This window comes from Pyricularia oryzae, chromosome 3 (assembly GCF_000002495.2).
Source record: "Pyricularia oryzae 70-15 chromosome 3, whole genome shotgun sequence".
NCBI classification, from domain to species: Eukaryota; Fungi; Ascomycota; class Sordariomycetes; order Magnaporthales; family Pyriculariaceae; genus Pyricularia; species Pyricularia oryzae.
This window is the reverse complement of record NC_017849.1, coordinates 5,942,959-5,961,789: the sequence shown is the minus strand read 5'-3', so window position 1 is coordinate 5,961,789 and position 18,831 is coordinate 5,942,959. Positions and strand designations below refer to the sequence as shown.

Here is an 18,831-nt window from a genome sequence, read left to right as displayed (position 1 = left end):
TGTTCTTGTCACCCGAGCAGTCGGAGTTGCTAGATGAGTCGATACTCTAAACCCCGAAAGAGGTTCAAGCGTCACGCTTGCTACGGTACAGGCACAGGTATTCATATTGCACGCGATAGAGATACCAAACCGTATTTGTCGCTGTATGTCGGAATATTATTTATACGCAATTCTGACTAAGTCAATTATGGGGTAAAAAGCCTGTGTATATAGACATTTTGGACATGTAACGCACTTATTCCTGTACCTACGCATCCCGTTGTTTCACCCTTTGGCCCTGGCCTCATCAGTTCAATCAACAGCGTATATATTTTCCGAATCTAACAAAGCTGGCAAAAGTTTATTTGACCGCGTTATAAGTTGGTTCCCATACCAGCAACAGGGTTAGAAAAATATAAGGTTTAAAATTATACTGGAAGTCGAAGATTCAGGGGTTAATTCTAAATCTCCCATGAATTTTCAACCTCTTTACAAACCATCAAAGTTTGCGCTTGATCGTCTATATTAGCTCCTGCGCGTTTACATTTTTATCCGTGGAAAAAACCTTGCCTACCCAATTGTTATTAGCCGCGTAAAAATTCGATTCTAATTAGGACTTCAGCTAGGTTCAAAGGGTATACGCAAGGTTAAAACCATGCTGGAGGTCGGGGGCTTAGGGGTTATTGCAGCTCGAAAGTGTACATGTTAATCTTAAAACTGGCACGTCTTAACTAGCCTTGACTGTTATCAACGACGCTTGTACCTTGGGATCCAAGCTGTACTAATTTGTACGTATTGTTGTTATCCCACACACAGCTTTAGCGCAAAACAATTCCAGACTCTCGCCTTGTATTCCTACATGACACTGCTCACTACGGCAAAATCAACCCGTCAAAGTGCCAGGGACGGGGCCGGGAAGCTAGCTTTATTGCGGGAGCGTCCCGGCGGAGATGTATAACAAACGTAGCCGCTTCATAACACATATGAAAAATAATAGGGTTCAAATGTTCGTAAATCGCCTTACCGGGTTTGAAATATGTTCGAATTGAGTTAAAACCAGTCCAAAGCTGAAGTTTGCAGAGCGATGTTAGCCCTTGCGTATAAGTCTAGACTTTTCCTGATAACGACTCCCAAAATGTGAGCCAAGGCTTTGCGTTGGTAGTAATATTAAACCTATTGAATAATTTACTTATTCGTACGCCTAAAATTCACCACCAGGCTGGGATTCTAGTACGCCGACAGTGATTAATTCGGGAGTCGTTGCTGTATGAGGCAGCTAAGGCGGGCTACCAATGCAGGTAAATATCTGCACCGCCGAGATACCTAATTCCTACATGATGCCACGACGGTGAAATCCCGCGAGGAATATTCGACGGGCGAAAAGAAATAGTTCGAGATTCCGGTTGTCGTATCGTGGTACGACGCTAAAAGACAAAGCCAAGAGTCGGGTGCGGCGATCGGTCTGCTCCAGAATTGGTGTCTACCTCGAATTGGGTGGGGATTTTCATCCGCGTCGCCATTAGCCTATAGAACGTTGGGTTAGGGTGGTATAGAAGCTAACCACTGCAACTTTTTTGCCCCCAACACCGACCTTATCCAACGACGATCGCGGCTCAAATGATGTCATGGCTTGATGGGCAACGGTAAGGCTGATTGAAGCGAGTAGGTCAAAAGGTGAGGGAGCACATGGCGGACGTGAGGGTTGTTTTGGTGTTTTATTTCTGCTTTTTTTCCTTTTATTGCCCGTAGTTGAGATTTGCCCAAAGTCGCCAAAACAGTCCAAATTTGCATTCCCATCGAACACTGCTCAAAAAACCAAAACCACTCAATCGCAGGCCCCCATCCAAAAACAAATGCTTCTCCCCGATCCACCAACCCCCCACCTCCTCAACCGCGCCTCGTACCGTTCCGGCGGGGGTTGGGGGCTAGGCGTCGCCGGCGGCAACCGCGGCGGCGGGAACAAGGTCTCGACCGGCGCAATCGTCGGCATCGTCATCGGCATCACGGCCCTCGCCGCCATCACGCTGGCGGTTATCGGCGCCAGGCGGGGTTGGTGGTGTCGACAGCGCCGCCGCAAGCAGGTCGACGAGAGCGACTCCGTGTCCACAGACGACATGATCAGCCCCATGTCCGGACCCGAGAATGGTCCCGACGTGGCTTCCAAGGACTGGAGGAGAAAGTTTACGTGGGGGGAGAGGGGGGATGGGGATGAGGTTGTGGCCGAGCCGAGGGCTGCTCGTGTGGCGGTTTAGGGGTTGGGGTTGCATGAGAGACGGTTCATGGGTGTTGTCGGATATTTTCTTTGTCTGCGCTTTTTTTTCTGTTCTATTATTTTCATGGAATGCGTAGCAATCGTTTGGCGTTGACTTTGCAGTTGCACAGCAGAGAGGGCATATTCAGCGGCGAAAGAAGCAAAACCTGGGTTTGGATTTTACGACAATTCTCGGAATCTCATCATTTTAACTATAACACAGTTTTTCTCTCATTGGATGTCAACAATGTTCCATTTGGGAGACTCTGTTGCAGTTCCCCAACAAATAGTCCTCATGCGTTCATCCGTCGCCGGGCAGAGATGACACTATAACACAATACAAATCCCGCTAAAAAAATAATCGTTGGCGACACACAGCAGCCACAGCAAGTATGCAAATAGAACAAATGGCCCAGATTAAGAACCAGTACAGAGCAAACAAATAACGATCGATATATTCACAAACTCAAACACAGTTGGCGACCACCCAAATTCGCCCGTCGCAGCAGGTTCTGGAAATTTCTGCCTCAGATCCCTCGTAAAGTCCAGGGACGACCGCAGATGGCTTCTAGAGCCACCCGTATTCGGTTGGAAAAACATTCAACCTCCTATGCAACAATGCCTGCCTTACAAACGACGAAACGTAATCACAACTCACGCGCTCAAGGCCTCGATCCAAACAGGCCTGCATATCTGGACCAGTAGGAACGGGAGAACCATTTGCCTCGACGAGGCCCAGCTCCGCAAGTCGCACCAGTTGCAGGAGATCCTGATCCGGATTTGTGTTTGGTTCCAGCGGGTATGCATCAAAGTAGTTCAAATCCGAATAGGGCCCAGGCCGATTAAGCGGAGGATTCAGGATGGCAATAAGGCGTCCTTGTCCCACCATCCCTTTGGAAAGATCCTGCCCTCCGCAGAGTGAGACAAAGTCTGCGTGGCTTTCGAATCCCCATTGCCGGATCAAAGTGCCAATTACGACTGATGCTGGGTAACCTATAATTAGGAATTTATATCTAGGCCAATCCCGCCATGATGCTGCTTTTATCAGCCCTTCCGAGAACTGGAATGCAATGTGTATTTCCTCTTCCAAGTCGGCTCCGAAGCCGAGAAACCGCTTCAAGATGTCCGCCGAGGTGTGTAATTCAACTGGGTCAGCATCCCGCATTCCGGTCAAAGTCCAGCATTTGGACTCCAAAAAGAACTTGAGCGGTGTTTCAAGCACCTCTCCGTTAGTGACCACCCTCGATTGCCTGTATCTTTTCTTGAGTGTTGGAGAGCAACCCCACTCCAGAAGGCTTTCGACCGGCCCTAGTTGCTCGTATTCTTCGAGCCGATGATACAAGGCGCAATACAGAAACTCCGCCTTCATTTTATTGTCGAGGTCCCGGGTTCTGGCCATGGCGAACAGCGATTCAGATAGTGGCTTTAAAGACCACAGGGTCCCTGTGGCGTAAAACACGCTGTATTTAAAGAACTCGTGCTGGCGCAAAACAGTCTTATAAAATAGATGGATACGGGTATTGTCCGGGCCGTGTGCCTCCACGCCTCTTGTATGGTCAAAAAGATAACCATGGCCAAAAAGCCGTTCGCAGAGATGTAAAACTCCCTGAAAATCCCTTTTCAGTCGTGTCTTTTCTTCTTCTTCCAAAGCAGTTTCCAAAATGCTCCTCATGTTGAAAAAAACGTTACACATGGAATTCGAGGCAAACCGAGGTGGTGACTGTATTTTGAAAAGCGTGCAAGAAGCCAAGTGACCGGTTAAAAGTCCAAGGTCTGGCTTAGTATACAGGTCCCCGTAAGTGAACCCCAGGAGAGCACGTCCGGTCTCGGTGTCGACGAGAAAGTCTCGCGCGGTGCGATAAACAAAAAGAAATTGTCCGGTTTCAGGCGAGACGTAGGGGGCGAGCTTTTCGAACTCACCCCCTTGCCATGGCAATATCAACTCAGAAGTACGTTCGCCGAACTGGCGGCACTCGAGGAGTCCGAAGCACCTGGTCTCAACGTCTCGCTTTATTACCACACAGGCCTCGAATAAGCGTGCGGCCAGACCCTCCTTGGATTTGCTTGTGTCGAAGCACAAGCTTGCCAGTTCTGGTCTTGTTGCTATCGCCATGGTAAATGGGGTCAGCCAGATGGCGTTGAGAAAATCATGGCCCTGAAGATTGATAGCGGCGAGCGCCATGCGAAAGTAAACGGCCGCGCGACTCTTCAGGTGATCGGTATTATCGGCGTTGTTCCTGGCCCACATTTCCGCGTAGAGTTCCGAGAGGTCTCCGGGGAGGCGATCCAGTCGATGCTCGAGGTCCTCGATTGTCTCGCCAGACGCAATGGCTTTGGTGACAGTCGTGGTGGTCAGGCAAAACCACAAAAAGACGCCCTCGGCTTTCTTTGTGAGCTGAGCAACGAGCCATTCCTTGATTTCGGCTCTGTTTGGCATGTTATCTCGGCTGTACTTCTTGCCGTTGTGTCTTATCCAAAACCATTCAGAAAAGTCAATGTGGTAATCTGATGGAATTGTGATATTTTCCATAGTATATTTTCCAAGGTCCGCAGCGTTAAGATTCTCGAGTCGAAACTGCGGGTAAATGCCCAACCGCGTTCGTAATATGGGTTCACGACGTGATCCAAGATATAATTTAATACCAGCTTTCGCATTTAATTCTCGCAGCTGATTAATTACGTTTAATAACAATATAGTACCGTCGCTGGGGAGAACTTCGTCAAGTCCGTCCAAAATTATCGCAATGGGCTGAGGGTAAGTGCATATAACGCTGTGCAAAGTTGCTTGCAGTTCCTCAACTAACCAGTCCGTGTTAGAATCCTTGGAAGCCATATCGCTGCCGGTACCCAGGAAATGGTCGAGAGACGGAGTATTTTGGCTGAGCAGCTAATACAAAAGAGAGCATAAAAACCCTTTAATGCTCTGTTGCATTTCAGTGCCAGGCCTCCAGAAGAAATATAATATGAGGATCGGGTTTGACCTCCAGAGATGCAAAAAGTCGCTGGTCCTGTCGTCTCGAAGGATATACTTCATCAGCGTTAATTTGCCAGACCCGGGTTTCCCACTGATCCAATATACTGTCTCATTCGATCTCAACCAGTCCGAGAAACTGTCCCACTCAAAGCTGGGGCCTGTGGCCGAGTCTCCCTCGTACGCGGTGTCAGGGTCTGCACCACCTTCCATTTTGCTGGAGGAATCGCTGTCAGGCGTGCTTGAGTTTGTTCGAGACCCAGATTTATCGCTCCCATCCTTCAGCACCCAGTTGCAGGTTCCGATATGAGAGGTTTTAACGTTGTTGCGTCGTTCGTTAATGCGCTCGAACTTCAAGCTCCGCAGAAGTTTCTCCCTCCGCGCCTGTAGCTGAATATCGTTATTCCGCCGGGTGGCCCCCACCAAGATAGCCCCGATTTGCGTACGGAGCGATCTTTCGGACGCAATGGCATGCTGGGTGATATGTGATCTGATTGCAACCTCGGTCTGCTTAACCTCGACCGACACATGTTTCCTCGTCCGTGTGCTCTCAGTCGACACTAGTTTGGCAATATCGGTGTAACCCTTTCGATACTCTTCAACAAATGACCGCAGGCCTGCGTCAAGGGTTGAGAGATCGATTCCTGTTTTTTCAATTCTCTCGCTGAGAATATATAAGCACCGGGCAGAACAAAGTCGCTCCATTTGGTGGAAGTAGGAGAAGAGAGAGCACGGAAGACGTACAAGATTCTAGCCAGTAGGCCTGTCTGTAGGTGAGCCTCTGTCTCTTTAAGTTTGCGATCCAGGTTATCCAGTCTCCTCTTTCTCCAGGTAGTTTTGGCCGCAACCCTTAACGCCACCATGAGCTTGGCCTTGCCCCCTGGTACGCCATGGAGAAACTTGACCTCCTCGTCCAGGTTTCGCGCAGCGCCATGACATTTGTCGGCCAGGTTCAGCAGCTGCTTGTCGCGAGCGGCAGTCGCAGTCGCTGTCGTGCGGATCGCATCAGAGATTTTGCGCAGCAGCTCGGCGTTCTCCCCAAGTGCGGGGTCGAGTTCGCCGTCCTGGTACACCTTTCTGGCTAGCCGGACCGTCTCGCGCCCAATTCCGACGACCTGCAGAATGTTACAGGCGAGACCCAAGGCTGCGATCGGCTCCAGCCCAGACATTGTCGACGGATTCTAGTTTGTTGCAACACCCTTTTGTCGGATTTTGCAGGGGACAAACGAAATGCTAAAAAAGACGCAGAAAGATGGGGTTTGAATAAAATAAGTGAGATTGAGGCGGGGCAACTTGGCAGCCTGCCCAACCAGTTGGGGGCTGATACGCTTAATCGACAGTCGGCGATAAATATAATACCGAAGCGACCTCCTTTTTATTCTCGTATTGTTGTTAAAAAGTCATTCTAGCGGTGTGATCACTTGCATGGTTAGGCTGTTCGCCGTAATTTGTCCGTTGACGGGCGTCGTCGAGTTTGCGCTGTTTCGTCGGCTTTTGGTCAATTCTGGCTGTTGCTGGACGCAGTTAATAGCTCCAAAAGTTCACCAGGAATAATAGGGGTTACCAACATAAACCGACAGTTAAGGGGTATTTATTTAAAACACGACCTGATAGAGAAAAAGGCCGCAGGTAATCTCGAATAATAGGAAGTAGGTCCTAGTCTAGGTATTATCATGCTAAACAAAGGGAAAAAAAAACCACAAACTAAAAAGTCCTTAATCCCTCCACGCCGGCCGTGCCTCTCGGTTCGCCCTCTTAATGTTCTCAGCTCGTCTCAAAAGATAAACCCTTGTGCGGTCAGGGTCTCCGGCGAATGGGAGGTAGTAAGTCTCGGGCGTGTCGCCGTGCTCGTACCCGGTTATATCGTCATATTCTCGGGGCGGAGTTAGTGAGGCTTCAGTAGTGGCAGTTGGTGCTGGATGTGGTGGAGATGCCGGAGGTGGAGGAGGTAAAGGAAGACGAGGAGCAGTCTCATAAAAGAGAGGAGGGGGTGGTCGAGGAGGGCGAGGAAGCTGATAAGGTAAAGAAGGTAGAGAGTGTCGAAAAGACCGAGTAGGCCGAGTAGGCAGAGTAGATCGAGGATGTCTGGACTGTGGCAATGGTGATTGGTAGTTGCGGAGAGGGAAAGCTGCAGGCATGGTTGGTTGCGGGGCCGGGTTTATAACCGACGGAAGAGCCGGAGCTGGAAAAGGAGGTGTGGCGACCACTGAAGCTGCCTGGCTGGTAGCAAAATCATTCCGTAAATCTGCCATGGGAGTCTCTGCAACATATGCCTTCTCCGTGGCTGTCCCTGCAGCAGGCATCTCTAAAATAAATGCCTTGGTAATAGATCCTTCCAGGTCGGCCATCGCATGCAAACTTGCAATATCCGACTCGACTGTGCTGTCTTCCATAACAACTTCATATCCCTTTGTAATATCTGTGTCTGCAGCAGCTGTATGTCCCAGAGTTTTATCTACGATAGGCGTCGTTGCAACCGTGGCTTCTGGGATAGGTCCCTCCGCAACAAATGTCGTTCCAATAACGGTATCAGCAAGGGAGTCTTCGTCCTCGTCATCGGCCACTGTCTGCAAGTTGGCCTCGGTTTTCTAATTAAGCATCGTGCCCTCAACGTCGATCTCCTGTGCGTCCGCCATAATTACATCTTCGATATGCGACTTGACGTGTGTAACATGCACTTTTTGGACAGGTGTTCCAGGCTTAACCTCCGTTAGTTGGTCGTCGTCGCTGCTCATATTCTGGTCCGCCATGCTAGTTGCAATAGTGTTATTTTTCTCTAACAAAGGTTCATTCGGAACACGTGATTCTAACTCCGCGCCCGGTAGGCCTGCCATTGTTACATCTTCAAATGGCGACTGTACCTCTGCGGCAGATGTCTGAGACTCGACCTCTGTATGCGAATCGTCGTCGCCGTCGCCCTTATCGGTCTTATTACCTGCAACCATAATCTTATCCACCTCTGGCGCATCTGTGTTTGCAGCGGATTCCGCAGCCTGAACCATCGCCTGGTTGTCGTTCTCATCGTCCTTTTGGCCGGTCTTACTACGGTTGTCCCGGTCGGCATTGCTATCAGCTCCCTGGTTAACCTTGGTGCCGCCCACGACAATCTCATCCAAAACCTCAGGCGGGTCGCCATCCAGCGGCAGCCCACTCCTGTCCATACCCCTCCGTACCAGCTTTCTTTGCATAGGGACGACGGGTGCACCTATCCCCTTACGCAAGGGAATAAGCACCTCCTCGTGGCCGTCCTTATAATTATACGGCACCAGCCTGGGACGAAGGAGCTTGAACGCCTTGTCGATAAAGTAGGCCGCTCCTTTGTCGGTCAGATGGACCACCCGCTTGGGCTTATAGTTGCAGTCGTTTTCAGGCTGCGGGTTGTGATTTTGAAAACAAAAATCGGTCAGCTGTTCTGTGAGGGAATTTTTTTTTTCCAAGGTCAAGAAGACTCGGGCAGGCTTACGGATGGGCTTGGTAGTTTGGCGGTGCTTGGTCCCGCGACCAGCTTGGGAGCTGCTGCTGCAGGTTTGTGATCTTTGCATGTTGCTTCGTTCTGCAGATCCTAAGTCTGTGGTGTCGCGCGGTTACGCAACGCGTACCCGTAAGGCGCCATGGCGGGCTCTAACCCATGGAAGTGTTCTGATTGAATGAAATTCGGGATGAAAAAGGCTGATGGCGATATCTGTCTGATGGAAACGACTGCTTTCGCCACGTGGGGTGGCTGACTGTTGAGGGAAAACAGCCTCGGCCAATCTAATGTGGATATGGCCGGTCGGGAAGTGATCTTTGCTTCAGATTTGACAAATCCTCGTCAGGATGCTTGGGAATTCAAACATCGACGAGGTTGAGATCAAAATCGAGGTTTTGACCGACAAAAATGGCCGGTTTGACCATCCGCTCAGAGAGAATTCAGTTTTCCCTTGTCAAAAAAAGTGATTTTGTCCACACCGATTTTGTGCGCTTGGTGGCTGATGGTAGACCGTAGGATGTGACAGAGAGCCAATCAGCCACCGGCTGTTTCTTCAAGATTCAAACGCGACAGGAGACGAGGCGTGTTTCGGACAAGATTTGCATGAAAATAACAAGTACACGTCGCTTTTTGTTCTCGTCCGCATCAAGAGTTGATTTGTTCGCAGACGTGATGAGTTTTTGCTGGTTGTTAATTGGGATTTGGCCAAGTTCAAAACTCTGATTGAGGCAAGTCAAGGAAATGGCGGATGGGAAAAAAAAATTGCTGCAGAAACTTTGCCCCATTTGACTGAGCCAACAGAGGAGGGGGACTGATCCGAGGGTTGTCCAGCTCATTCCGGTCTCGAATTAAAAGTCTCGAAAGAGTAAGTAATGTCGTTCATGTTCAGCTGAACAAACCGGACTACGAAAACGTGGAGATAGTTCTAGAACATGTAGAAAATCGCTTGTGCCTTTTTGAGGCAGTTCATTACGTGCAAACTCGAGTTTGGATTCGGTCGGTTCGATTATAATTGAGGGTAGACAGCGATGCAGACGCGATTAATGCCTCAAATATCGACCTGGTTTTCTTTGCATATGCTTTTAACCCTTTTTTCGGAACCTCTACGCAGATTCATAGCTTACATCTTTAAGTCTGTTTGTTAACAGACCATTTCGATGATTTAGGCATATGCTCTTCTAGAGGACAAGACACTGTCTGTCGTTGAGCTTGTTACACCAAAGAACTACAACATGGCGAGACAGGCGCACAGTATTAATCACCCAGGCAATGTAACTCGGGCTAACTCTTCTTATTTTTTGGTTGGATTTATTATCATTTGTGTGCATTGTTATGTCCCGGGCTGCCCCTAGTCTAGGTTTACGAGCTCAACAGTCAGCAGTCACTGTGGAAAAGTGGCATGAAACTCAACGTCGCAAATGGCATAAGCCAAAAGAGATGAATTATGTTAGATATGCTCCTAGAACAGTACTTATGCACGATTGTAATATCTTGCCAACTTGTTGTTGGACAAGAAAAGACAATATTAACAGGGCCGCCAAGCTGCAATCCAGCCCCTCGAGCCCCTCGAGCCCCTCTCGTAACCCTAACCCCGATAAAGTACACCTCTCTCGCCAAGCCGGCCTTGCTTTAGCGGATTGCGCCGGTTCGCATTTGCTTTTCGGTTTGCATACGGGATATACACCGTCACCGTGCGTAGGTGCCGGAGGCGGAACCCTTAAGGTAAATCCGGGACTGTGTTGAAATTTCCTTTGGCCCCAAGGCATACATGTCTTGGATATGCGGGGACGAGACAACTCGGCACGAAAAAAGGTGAACATGTCCAAAACAAAATCCAAGAATGTAAAGCCAAAACCCAACCTTACTTATAGCACAGAAAAACCTGCCGATCCTTGAATACACTCTCCTTGTCTCCTACAAGTAGCCACCACCCCTGCACGAAAAAAAACCCCTCCTCACTCAATTGGCGCATTGTGAGAGGCTGGAGTCGCATTGCTGTGGATCCCCGCACCAAGGGCGCAACATTCATCATTTGCGAGTCATGGACCCGAGCCAAAGCTACCGGTTCGAAAACGTCATCCCAGAGTCATACAAGAAAAATCAATTTGGCACTTTTCTCTTTCCATGGTTCGCTGGGCTGTCCCAAAGAGAGATACAATGGAACTACAAAAGGATGCGACGGAAGCACTCGCCTTGGTCGAAAGTCCCCAATTTCCTGGAAGGTTTTTTTTAGCACAATCGTTCTCTCTGTGGGCTGAATGTTTGCAAGTTTGGCAGCCGAGGCACCCTATCCCAACCTCCCACCACCCAATTCAGCTAAATTGCGTAACGTTGGGCTCCACATCTCCGACCCCCCTAAAGTCCGGCCCCCTTGAAAAATGTAACGACGAAATACCCCTTTTATAAACCGATTTAAATGTAAACCTATCAACGCACAATAATACAATCATTGTCAGGCTCTCCCGGTTCGCTAACCTCTTCTCCATCGTTCAAAGCTTCTAAACAGTCCCTATTATTTTCCTGTGCTTCATAAACGTTTTTTTTGCTGACCAAAAGCTCGTTGGGATCCGGAATCACCCTTTTCCTTTTGACCGGCCGTACCGCCTCCAATTTTGCTTTTAACAAACTGATTTTTTGCTGAGCTTCAGCCAATAAGATATCCTTGGTTTCGAAGCTTTTTTGGACTTTTGCAAACAAAAGCCGTGAAGTGGCGTTACTTTTTTCGGACCGGGAAATTTCCTGTAGTTGAAGTCGAATATCTCGGGTCGTTTTAGGGGTTTTCCAAATAAGTAAAGACTGGTCGTTAATTTTTTGGGTTGGATTTTCCGGTGTTTTATCCCTTTGGAAGCCGTTATTTTTACCTTTTTCGACGTTGGCGTTGCTATTTTCTAATAAAAAAGGGTTTAAAAGTGGTTTTGCCAAGTTCACCGGCCATAACCCCGTCGTACGCCCACCAGATTGAATGGTTTTTGCTATAAATGCTTTTGATCTGGCTTTTCGATAGCAAAGTAGAAAGTTTCGTTTCCCAACAACCGTTGAACAGCAAAACTGGTTTACAAATCCCAGGTGACGTCGATAAGCTTCCTTTAACGGCCCAAAAACCGATAAATCCAACGGTTGAAGAACGTGTGACGAATGAGGGGGTAAATATAGTAGTAGTAGTAGTAGTAGTAGTAGTAGTAGTAGTATTAGTTAACGCCGGGCTCGGCCCGGCTTGTTAGCCGGCCGTTAGCAACCTCCCGAGGGGTATCTCGGCGCGCGTTCTATCTTCTTTATTTACACAGGGGGAAAACAAGGAGGGCAGAGGCGGATCGTGCCTGACCGGGTTCGGGCCCGGTCCTGCTTAGGGGGTTAGTTCACTGACGCGACCCCGTGCCTAAGGTGCACGGAGGGTTCGTCTGACGGCTTGTGCCGTGAAGTGTGGGTGAAAAGGCAGTAAGTCTATTCCTCGTCAGAGTTCGAGTCGTTTACGATCAGTGTCCCTAGGCGTAAAGTGCGTTCGTGGCGCGCGGGGCGCTGGCGGGCCGCTCTGGGGCGGGCGCTGAAGTAGTTGGTCCTTGCATTTCCTACAGTAAACTATAGTCACAGGGTTGGACCAGACCCTCTAACGGACAGGCCAGCTAGAGCCCTCCTAGTCGCTGGATACCCAGCCTGCCACGTAAATACAAAGTTTGCACCTTAAACCTACCGCATCCACAAAAAGGCCTCTTGGTAGACCGACGCGCGCATCCGTCCTCTCCGGCTAAAATAGCGTCTCTTCCGCCTAACATGCCGACGACATCATCTGCCCCGGTGTACGTCCCTAGTGCGAGTAGAAAGCTTCGAAAAGCCGGCGACACCCCGTACATGTCCATCCACAGCTTAGTCCCCCGTTGGTTCCTGGGCTAGCCCAGCGCCACAATGTGGACATGAATGCAATCGAGTTCTTCCCGTCCTCCAGACCCGGCGCAGATTCCCAGTGCGAGTGAGAAGCATGGGGCGCCTCAGTCACACTATTCCACCACGGCCCACCGTCCACGGGGTGTACCAAGGGTGCGAACCAAGGCCGTGCCCACGTTTCTTGCTTCCCGTTACCCAAAGCCGTCTCCAGCAATGGGCCGACCACGTCTTGCTGTCGGGACCCTTTGGAGACTGCCGCGCCGGCACAGTGCTTCCGGTCCACGTACAACTAACCAACCCCCGTAACGGCACTACCTCCTCGCTGCAGGCAATCCCAGAAGGTGTGAGGGGGTGAGAGGGTGCCCTGTCGATTCGAAGAACCGTCGGGTGGTTCTCAGCCTAATTTCCCTTTCTTTTAAACCGTATTGTCTAGCCTTCCGGGGAAGGACGCCTGCCTTTCCGGCTGGCAAAGTTTTTTGTGCCACGCTGGCTCGCATCGCGAGATTGGGCCTTGTCTTGTGCGCCTCTATGCGGGTGGCGCGCCGAACCGCCGATCGGACTCTTCCTTCACCGCGATCAGTGGAAAACTCGTCAAAGGGGAAATCTGTCGATTATACATGGGTGTTGCGAGGAAAGGCGTTCCGTGTAGTGACGGTGCTTAGGGCGACAGGTTGAAGAGTTTTTCGTGTGTGCGCGCCTGTTAGGGCTACAGGCGGAAGTCCCGCGCAAACGTTAACAGCATGGTCCGTGCGCCCATACTGAAAATTTTGTGTACGGGAGAGAGTTGAGGGGGTAAATATAGGAGTTGAATATTGTTTTGCAAGCAAAGAAGCATAAATTCGTCCGTTATATGTGATCCATGGCCATCCATAACTAATAACCGCTTTTCAGGGGTTAAAAGTTGGGTATACGGAATAAACACCTTTTTTAACCATTCGATACCTGTTTCATTATTTGTCCACCCGTTTTCGGTTGCATGAAATTGCCAGGTATCGAAAGGACTTAAATCAGCTGGAAACCATTGTTGCTGTACGTTTTTCCCCTTAAATATAACGAGGGGAGGTATAACAGCCCCCGTAGCTGATACACATTCGATTATGCTCGTCCAACCCCGCGTTCCAGGCTCTTTTCGCTGTAATGGCCGGATTTTATTACGCCCTAACACCAGGCCATTAAATCCTTTGCCTTCCATTATACCTGTTTCGTCCATATTCCAACGGTTGGCCGGTTTTATAGTATCGACAACGGGATTTTTCAAATAGGACCACCAAGATTTAATTACCTCGGTTGTAGCCCCATTAACCCGGGCATTTTCTATTCGCCGGGGTCTTTGGGTTTTCAAAATTGGATATCGGGCTATAAAACGGCTAACCCAATGTTTCCCAAGGCTTTTTCTTTCTCCGGCGGCCTGAAGAATTCGTTCCGCAAAATAGCGTAGTTCTTGATGCGTTGGCGGAAGGCCTAACGCGGCCTGCGCAAGTACCCAATCTGCCAAATAGGTTTCCTGCTCCTGTGAAAGCCTTTGACAAAATCTTTTCGCTTGTTGAATTGACTGGGCCCCCTTTAAACGATCGTGAAGGGTACTCCGAGGAATACCCCATTTTTGCGAGGTTTTGTGAACTGATTTGCCATTTCTTATGTCAGAAATGGCAGCAAGAAGCTGATTTTCAGTGTACTGTTTCATTGGAAGGTTTGGAGCAAGAATCTTCAAAAATCAAGTTCTAAAGTGAAAAATTCGTCTAGATATTTATAAAATAAAACAAAGGGTTGACGTGGCTGAGTAGATATTTTTAGGGGCCGGACTTTAGGGGGGTCGGAGATGTGGAGCTCAACGTTAATTATAAATCTCCGAAACGACCCAGAATACGCCTGTTAGGAAACCCACAACCCACCCGTATTACGCCGATTAGCAGATACGAAGCACTGCAATAACAGGGATAAGGAGGCGAGAGACAAAAGTCACCATCAACTATCAAGAGCCTCAACGACGCTCAGCAACACCAACCACGTAGAAAAATGGCACCCTCACAACCACTCACCCACCTCCTGGACACCCTGGTCCTCGCGACCCGCACCATGGGCAACGACGTCCCCTCGCCCGTCGTGCGGCGGCAGGCGCCCGCGACGGTCACGGTCATCAGCACGCAGGGCGGGAACGCGAACCAGCAGCTGTCGGGCGGGGAGATCGCGGGCATCGTGATCGGGTCCATCGCAGGCTTCCTGCTAATTATCTGGCTGATCCGCTGGTCGTGCACGCAGCAGAGGGTGCCGGACGAGAAGCCGAGCTACTACCACCAGGAGGTGTCGCCGGGGAGGCACCGGAGCCGCAGTTACGGCCACCGCCACCACCACCACCATCGCCACTCCAGGAGCAGGAGCCGCGGGCCGGACGTCAGGGTCGTCCACAGCCACACGAGCGCGCATCCCGGCGGTCATGCCGAGCCGGCCGAGCCGACGAGGGTGTATTACGAGAAGCGAAGGCGGAGCCACAGTCGGTACTGAGCGTGGATGCCGGGGGCGAACGTCTCGCTTCTGGGCGGGGGTGCGTGTCGTCTATTGGGTTGGGAGGCCCGGCCGGACTGGTCGCGTTTGTAAACTGCCAGCTATCCAATTGTTCCAGGGAAACGCGCCAGCCTGGCTACCCCACGAGCCTAGCAGAAGCTTGTCGCGTTGTCTAGACGGAATGCATGCAGCGGACTTTCTCGTCCTTTTTTTTTGTTTTTTCTTTATTTCTTATAATGCAATCCACTCCGAGCAAGTCGGTTGATTGTCAACGACCGATTCCCATATTTAGGACTTCTCTTTTCTTTTTTTTTTCTTTTTCTTTTTTTCTCACGATCGGCGCCGTTTCTTGGAAACCTTGTTTAATAATATACGTATATAGCAGGAGTTTGGGGCGACGGGATAGGGCACAAACATACCTAGGAGCAGCCTTATAGCTACGAAATTTATGTTCATTTGTCTCAACGAACCAAAACATTCGGACAAGGGTTGAACAAAAGTATAAAAACACTTTCAAAAATTGTCTCGGAGGCATGGCGGGGAGGTTCCCGTGCTTTAAATTTAAAGCTAGGTTTAGTGTGGATTAAACAGTGCGCTAACGGGGGCCCCCATCGGGGAATATTTCTAATGGAACGCTTCCAGTGGCAGCCAGACGCCGGACGCTAGAGCCAAGCGAACGAATCGCAGCCAAGCACCTTTGCACCCATTTTGGGTTGCGTTTCGTGTTTTCGGGTCGCAGCAACAGGCAGCAGCATTTCTCGCGATAGATGAATTGACCAAGACCGTTCCACCCGTGAGGAGCGAGTGTGAGATTTACGGGGCGTTTGATTGGACAATCCGCTGGAAGGATCGCGGGGCGGTCAAGTAAAACAACTAAGAGTTCGCCGATTGACGCGCGTCTACTGCCACCCGGATCCGAATGCCAACAAAACAATCACTTGTCGAATCGGGGTGCTACGTATACCTATCTGAGAACATCGTGTGGGGTGGTAAGGGATCGGATCGCAGCTCGGCCCAAAGAAGAAAAGTTTAAGTTGCCAAACAAGTTGCAAGAATGCTGGTGCCTGGCGGGCTGGGGCGAGTGGAGGCTTTGGGCATAACAAAAACTACCATAGTGTTGCTCTACTTTATATATATCTGCTATAAGCACATTATCCCTTGAAGTAAATAAAGCCCAGTCTATTGTTCCATATCCAAACAAGTCTGCCATTCTCGCACTCCCACAATACCCGACAACCAAACCCAAACCAAACCTCCCAAATGGCCCCCTTAAGCACCCCCCTCCCCAACGCGACCATCCACGCGACCCCCAACTCCTCCGCCGTTAACACCCCATCCCCCGACTACGCTTACGCGACCAAGTACGCCGGCCCACCGTTCCCCGTCGCCGACGCCAGCATACCCCCGAGCAGCGCCGGCGGCGGCAACCACAACTGCAACATGGTCGGCCTCCCGCGGTGCCAGGAGCAGTTTGGCAACAACAGCAGCCACCACCACCCAGAGTGCTGCAGCACCCGCCGCGCAAACGTCGCAGAGTCGAATTGTTAAACCGGCGCACAGCACGTCTTCGGCCACCCCGTCCACAGCCAGCACAGCCACGCCAACGTGGTCCCGCTCGCGCTGCTCGGCAGGTGGCCGGCGCTGGTTAAGTGTCCCGGGTGCAGGGGGGTGGCGCCGACGAGCACAAAACATATTGCTGGAAAGGGGTCACAGTAGGCTTTTTTGTTTTTTTGACTTTTTGTTTTGATGATTTTTGCTCGTGCCGTGTCAGTTAAACTTGTTGAAAACTAACTCTGCTGCAGCTGGATGGCTACCATGTTCTTCTTCACGACCGGCATCTTCACCTTCGTCCCCTATGTCACGCCTGCCATGAAGGATGTCGAGCACCACTGCCTCCGGTGCGGGCGACACCTCGCCACGAACAGGTTTGGAGGCGGCACGCAGGCCAAGCTGATGTGAGCGGTGGGCTGCGGGGTTTACCGTATAGTCGATGGAGATGCAAGATGAAGAACCCATGGCTGGACCAGTGGTGTTTGGCCAGTGAGTTTTTGGAAATTTGCGAGGTTACTCACCGAGCGATTGTCGTTTCGATGAGCTTGTTGTTTTTATTCTGTATTTAGTTATAACCTTTGTTCTTTTATCTAGGAAAATCAAGTCCGGTTCACTACAGCCAGTGCCAGACCATGTGAGATAATGGTCTACTTAAATTTGGCGTTTCTAACCAATTAGGAAACAGCTCGTGAATTCGATTATACACACGCATGGATTACACTTGCGACCCTCGTCCGCTATTGTTAAGATTTGACCCCCAACGAAGGCTACGCGCCGCCCAAATCTGCGGTGCAATCGCCGAGTGTTTCTCTTCTTCACCTTGGGAGGGGGGAAGAGGTTTGCTAGGAAACTGCGATAAAGAAAGGGGAAACGCCACCGAAATGAGGCCGCCGGCGATAGCTGGATTTACCCGTTTCTGGGTGCGAGAAAAATGCCCAATGGTGTGCACTACCGTCTAAGCACGCAGCAATGGTGGCGGTGGCGATTGGACACAATTGTAACACACTTGTATATCGGTAAATAAATTCTTGCCACGTAGTAAAGCCCGAGAATGAGTTGTTTTACGGCACAGTTTTGGCCAAAAGGAAAACCACATGCCGGTTCAAACATCACACACGGCGATTGACAGGATCGGCGGCCTCCACCTACGGGATCAGTCTTTGCTCTTTTCTGTGTAGCTTGTCTTGTTTTGCGTGGCAAAGTCCATCCTCAGGAACGGGCAGCTGTCTGATCTTGGATGCAACCCGCAGCGGGTATCTGTGGACAGTTGATTTGCAAATAGGCCTGGCGGACGCGTAGCTAGGTTAGGCATTTACCACGCGATCCTAATGGAATTTTCGTTGTTGTGGACAGTTTAGACTGCTAAAGAGGCTTAGAAGGTCTACGTGGTGGAAGTTTACAAAGGGGCACGCGAGGCCGCACATATTATGGAAAAAATGAAACTCCTCTAACAACCACAAGATCCCCGAAATGAAGTGTTTGATTATTTATACTCCAAAGTCCAGGAGTTGACTCCATCCCTGGGGTTTTTATTTTTATATTTCCAATATTTTACATTTTTCTTTATTCTTCTCTTTTGTTCCTCCTCCTGGCCCGATCTTGATTGTCTCCCCCCCATTGCCAGCTGCTTGTACGTTCACGTGTGGAGCGAGCGGACTGGATGTGCCGAGACTGCAAAGTTAGCCTTGGTGCCCGAGAAGGGCGCGTGCCCGAATCAAGCAGACAATCTCACATCTTCTGGAGCTGTTTGCCAGCCTAGACGCTGTCTCTGGGCCTTCCGCATAGCTGACAGTTGGTAGTCCCGACGCAAGTTAGCGTTCCTGTAGTGTTGTTATACCCGCATGAGCAGGTCCAGGAGTTGACGGGGGATTGTTCTTTGCCGGCAGCCATAATAACCGCGACGAAGTTTGAAACGCGATAAGCCACTTGTTCTGGTTGCGGTTTGACTTCGAAGAGGTAAAATGCGATGGCACAAATTGATGTTGAAAGTAGCTCACGCGGTATGCTTTGGCTGGTAGTATGCAGAAGGGTTTGGAACAAGGTGGTGGGCTGTAAGGGTTTCTTAAAACATTAGGGGGCCTCGAGCCCTTGATTTATATTTGGAGGTCAAGCTACAACTTATGCTGAGTAACGTACAGGCTTCCGTGTCGGCTGGATGCATAAAGGGAGAATAACTGAGTGGTAGTGGCAAAGGCGCACGGCAGGACGAGGAAGCGTCATGAGAATATA

The 18,831-nt window shown here is 50.1% G+C and overlaps 6 protein-coding genes across 6 annotated transcripts; 4 read left to right on the top strand and 2 right to left on the bottom strand.

The window, feature by feature from the left end:
• Window positions 1–1,717: 1,717 nt before the first annotated feature.
• Window positions 1,718–2,460, top strand: MGG_15255 (uncharacterized protein). Its single transcript, XM_003713014.1, has one exon. It carries the CDS (start codon window positions 1,833–1,835, stop codon window positions 2,229–2,231), a length of 399 nt encoding a protein of 132 aa, XP_003713062.1. The 5' UTR covers window positions 1,718–1,832; the 3' UTR covers window positions 2,232–2,460.
• A 236-nt stretch (window positions 2,461–2,696) lies between these two features.
• On the bottom strand, window positions 2,697–6,370 carry MGG_07819 (uncharacterized protein; the record flags this gene model as incomplete). The annotated part of the gene is made up of 5 exons (XM_003713013.1): window positions 2,697–2,798; window positions 2,889–4,735; window positions 4,931–5,117; window positions 5,310–5,865; window positions 5,946–6,370. The coding sequence occupies 5 exons, from the start codon at window positions 6,368–6,370 to the stop codon at window positions 2,697–2,699; spliced, it is 3,117 nt and encodes a 1,038-aa protein (XP_003713061.1).
• Window positions 6,371–6,916: 546 nt separating this feature from the next.
• Window positions 6,917–8,743, bottom strand: MGG_13874 (uncharacterized protein; the record flags this gene model as incomplete). Its single annotated transcript, XM_003713012.1, has 3 exons — window positions 6,917–7,789; window positions 7,844–8,613; window positions 8,665–8,743. The coding sequence occupies 3 exons, from the start codon at window positions 8,741–8,743 to the stop codon at window positions 6,917–6,919; spliced, it is 1,722 nt and encodes a 573-aa protein (XP_003713060.1).
• A 3,695-nt stretch (window positions 8,744–12,438) lies between these two features.
• Window positions 12,439–13,264, top strand: MGG_16945 (uncharacterized protein; the record flags this gene model as incomplete). The annotated part of the gene is made up of 3 exons (XM_003713011.1): window positions 12,439–12,534; window positions 12,611–12,890; window positions 12,983–13,264. 3 exons carry the CDS (start codon window positions 12,439–12,441, stop codon window positions 13,222–13,224), a joined length of 618 nt encoding a protein of 205 aa, XP_003713059.1. The 3' UTR covers window positions 13,225–13,264.
• A 1,301-nt stretch (window positions 13,265–14,565) lies between these two features.
• On the top strand, window positions 14,566–15,051 carry MGG_13872 (uncharacterized protein; the record flags this gene model as incomplete). The annotated part of the gene is made up of 1 exon (XM_003713010.1): window positions 14,566–15,051. The coding sequence occupies one exon, from the start codon at window positions 14,566–14,568 to the stop codon at window positions 15,049–15,051; it is 486 nt and encodes a 161-aa protein (XP_003713058.1).
• A 1,260-nt stretch (window positions 15,052–16,311) lies between these two features.
• Window positions 16,312–17,010, top strand: MGG_13871 (uncharacterized protein; the record flags this gene model as incomplete). The annotated part of the gene is made up of 3 exons (XM_003713009.1): window positions 16,312–16,553; window positions 16,638–16,763; window positions 16,854–17,010. The coding sequence occupies 3 exons, from the start codon at window positions 16,312–16,314 to the stop codon at window positions 17,008–17,010; spliced, it is 525 nt and encodes a 174-aa protein (XP_003713057.1).
• Between the last annotated feature and the right edge of the window lie 1,821 nt (window positions 17,011–18,831).

What these genes read in the sequence shown, in the direction of transcription:
- MGG_15255 (XM_003713014.1), top strand. Translation starts at nt 1,833, where the DNA reads ATGCTTCTCCCCGATCCACCAACCCCCCACCTCCTCAACCGCGCCTCG.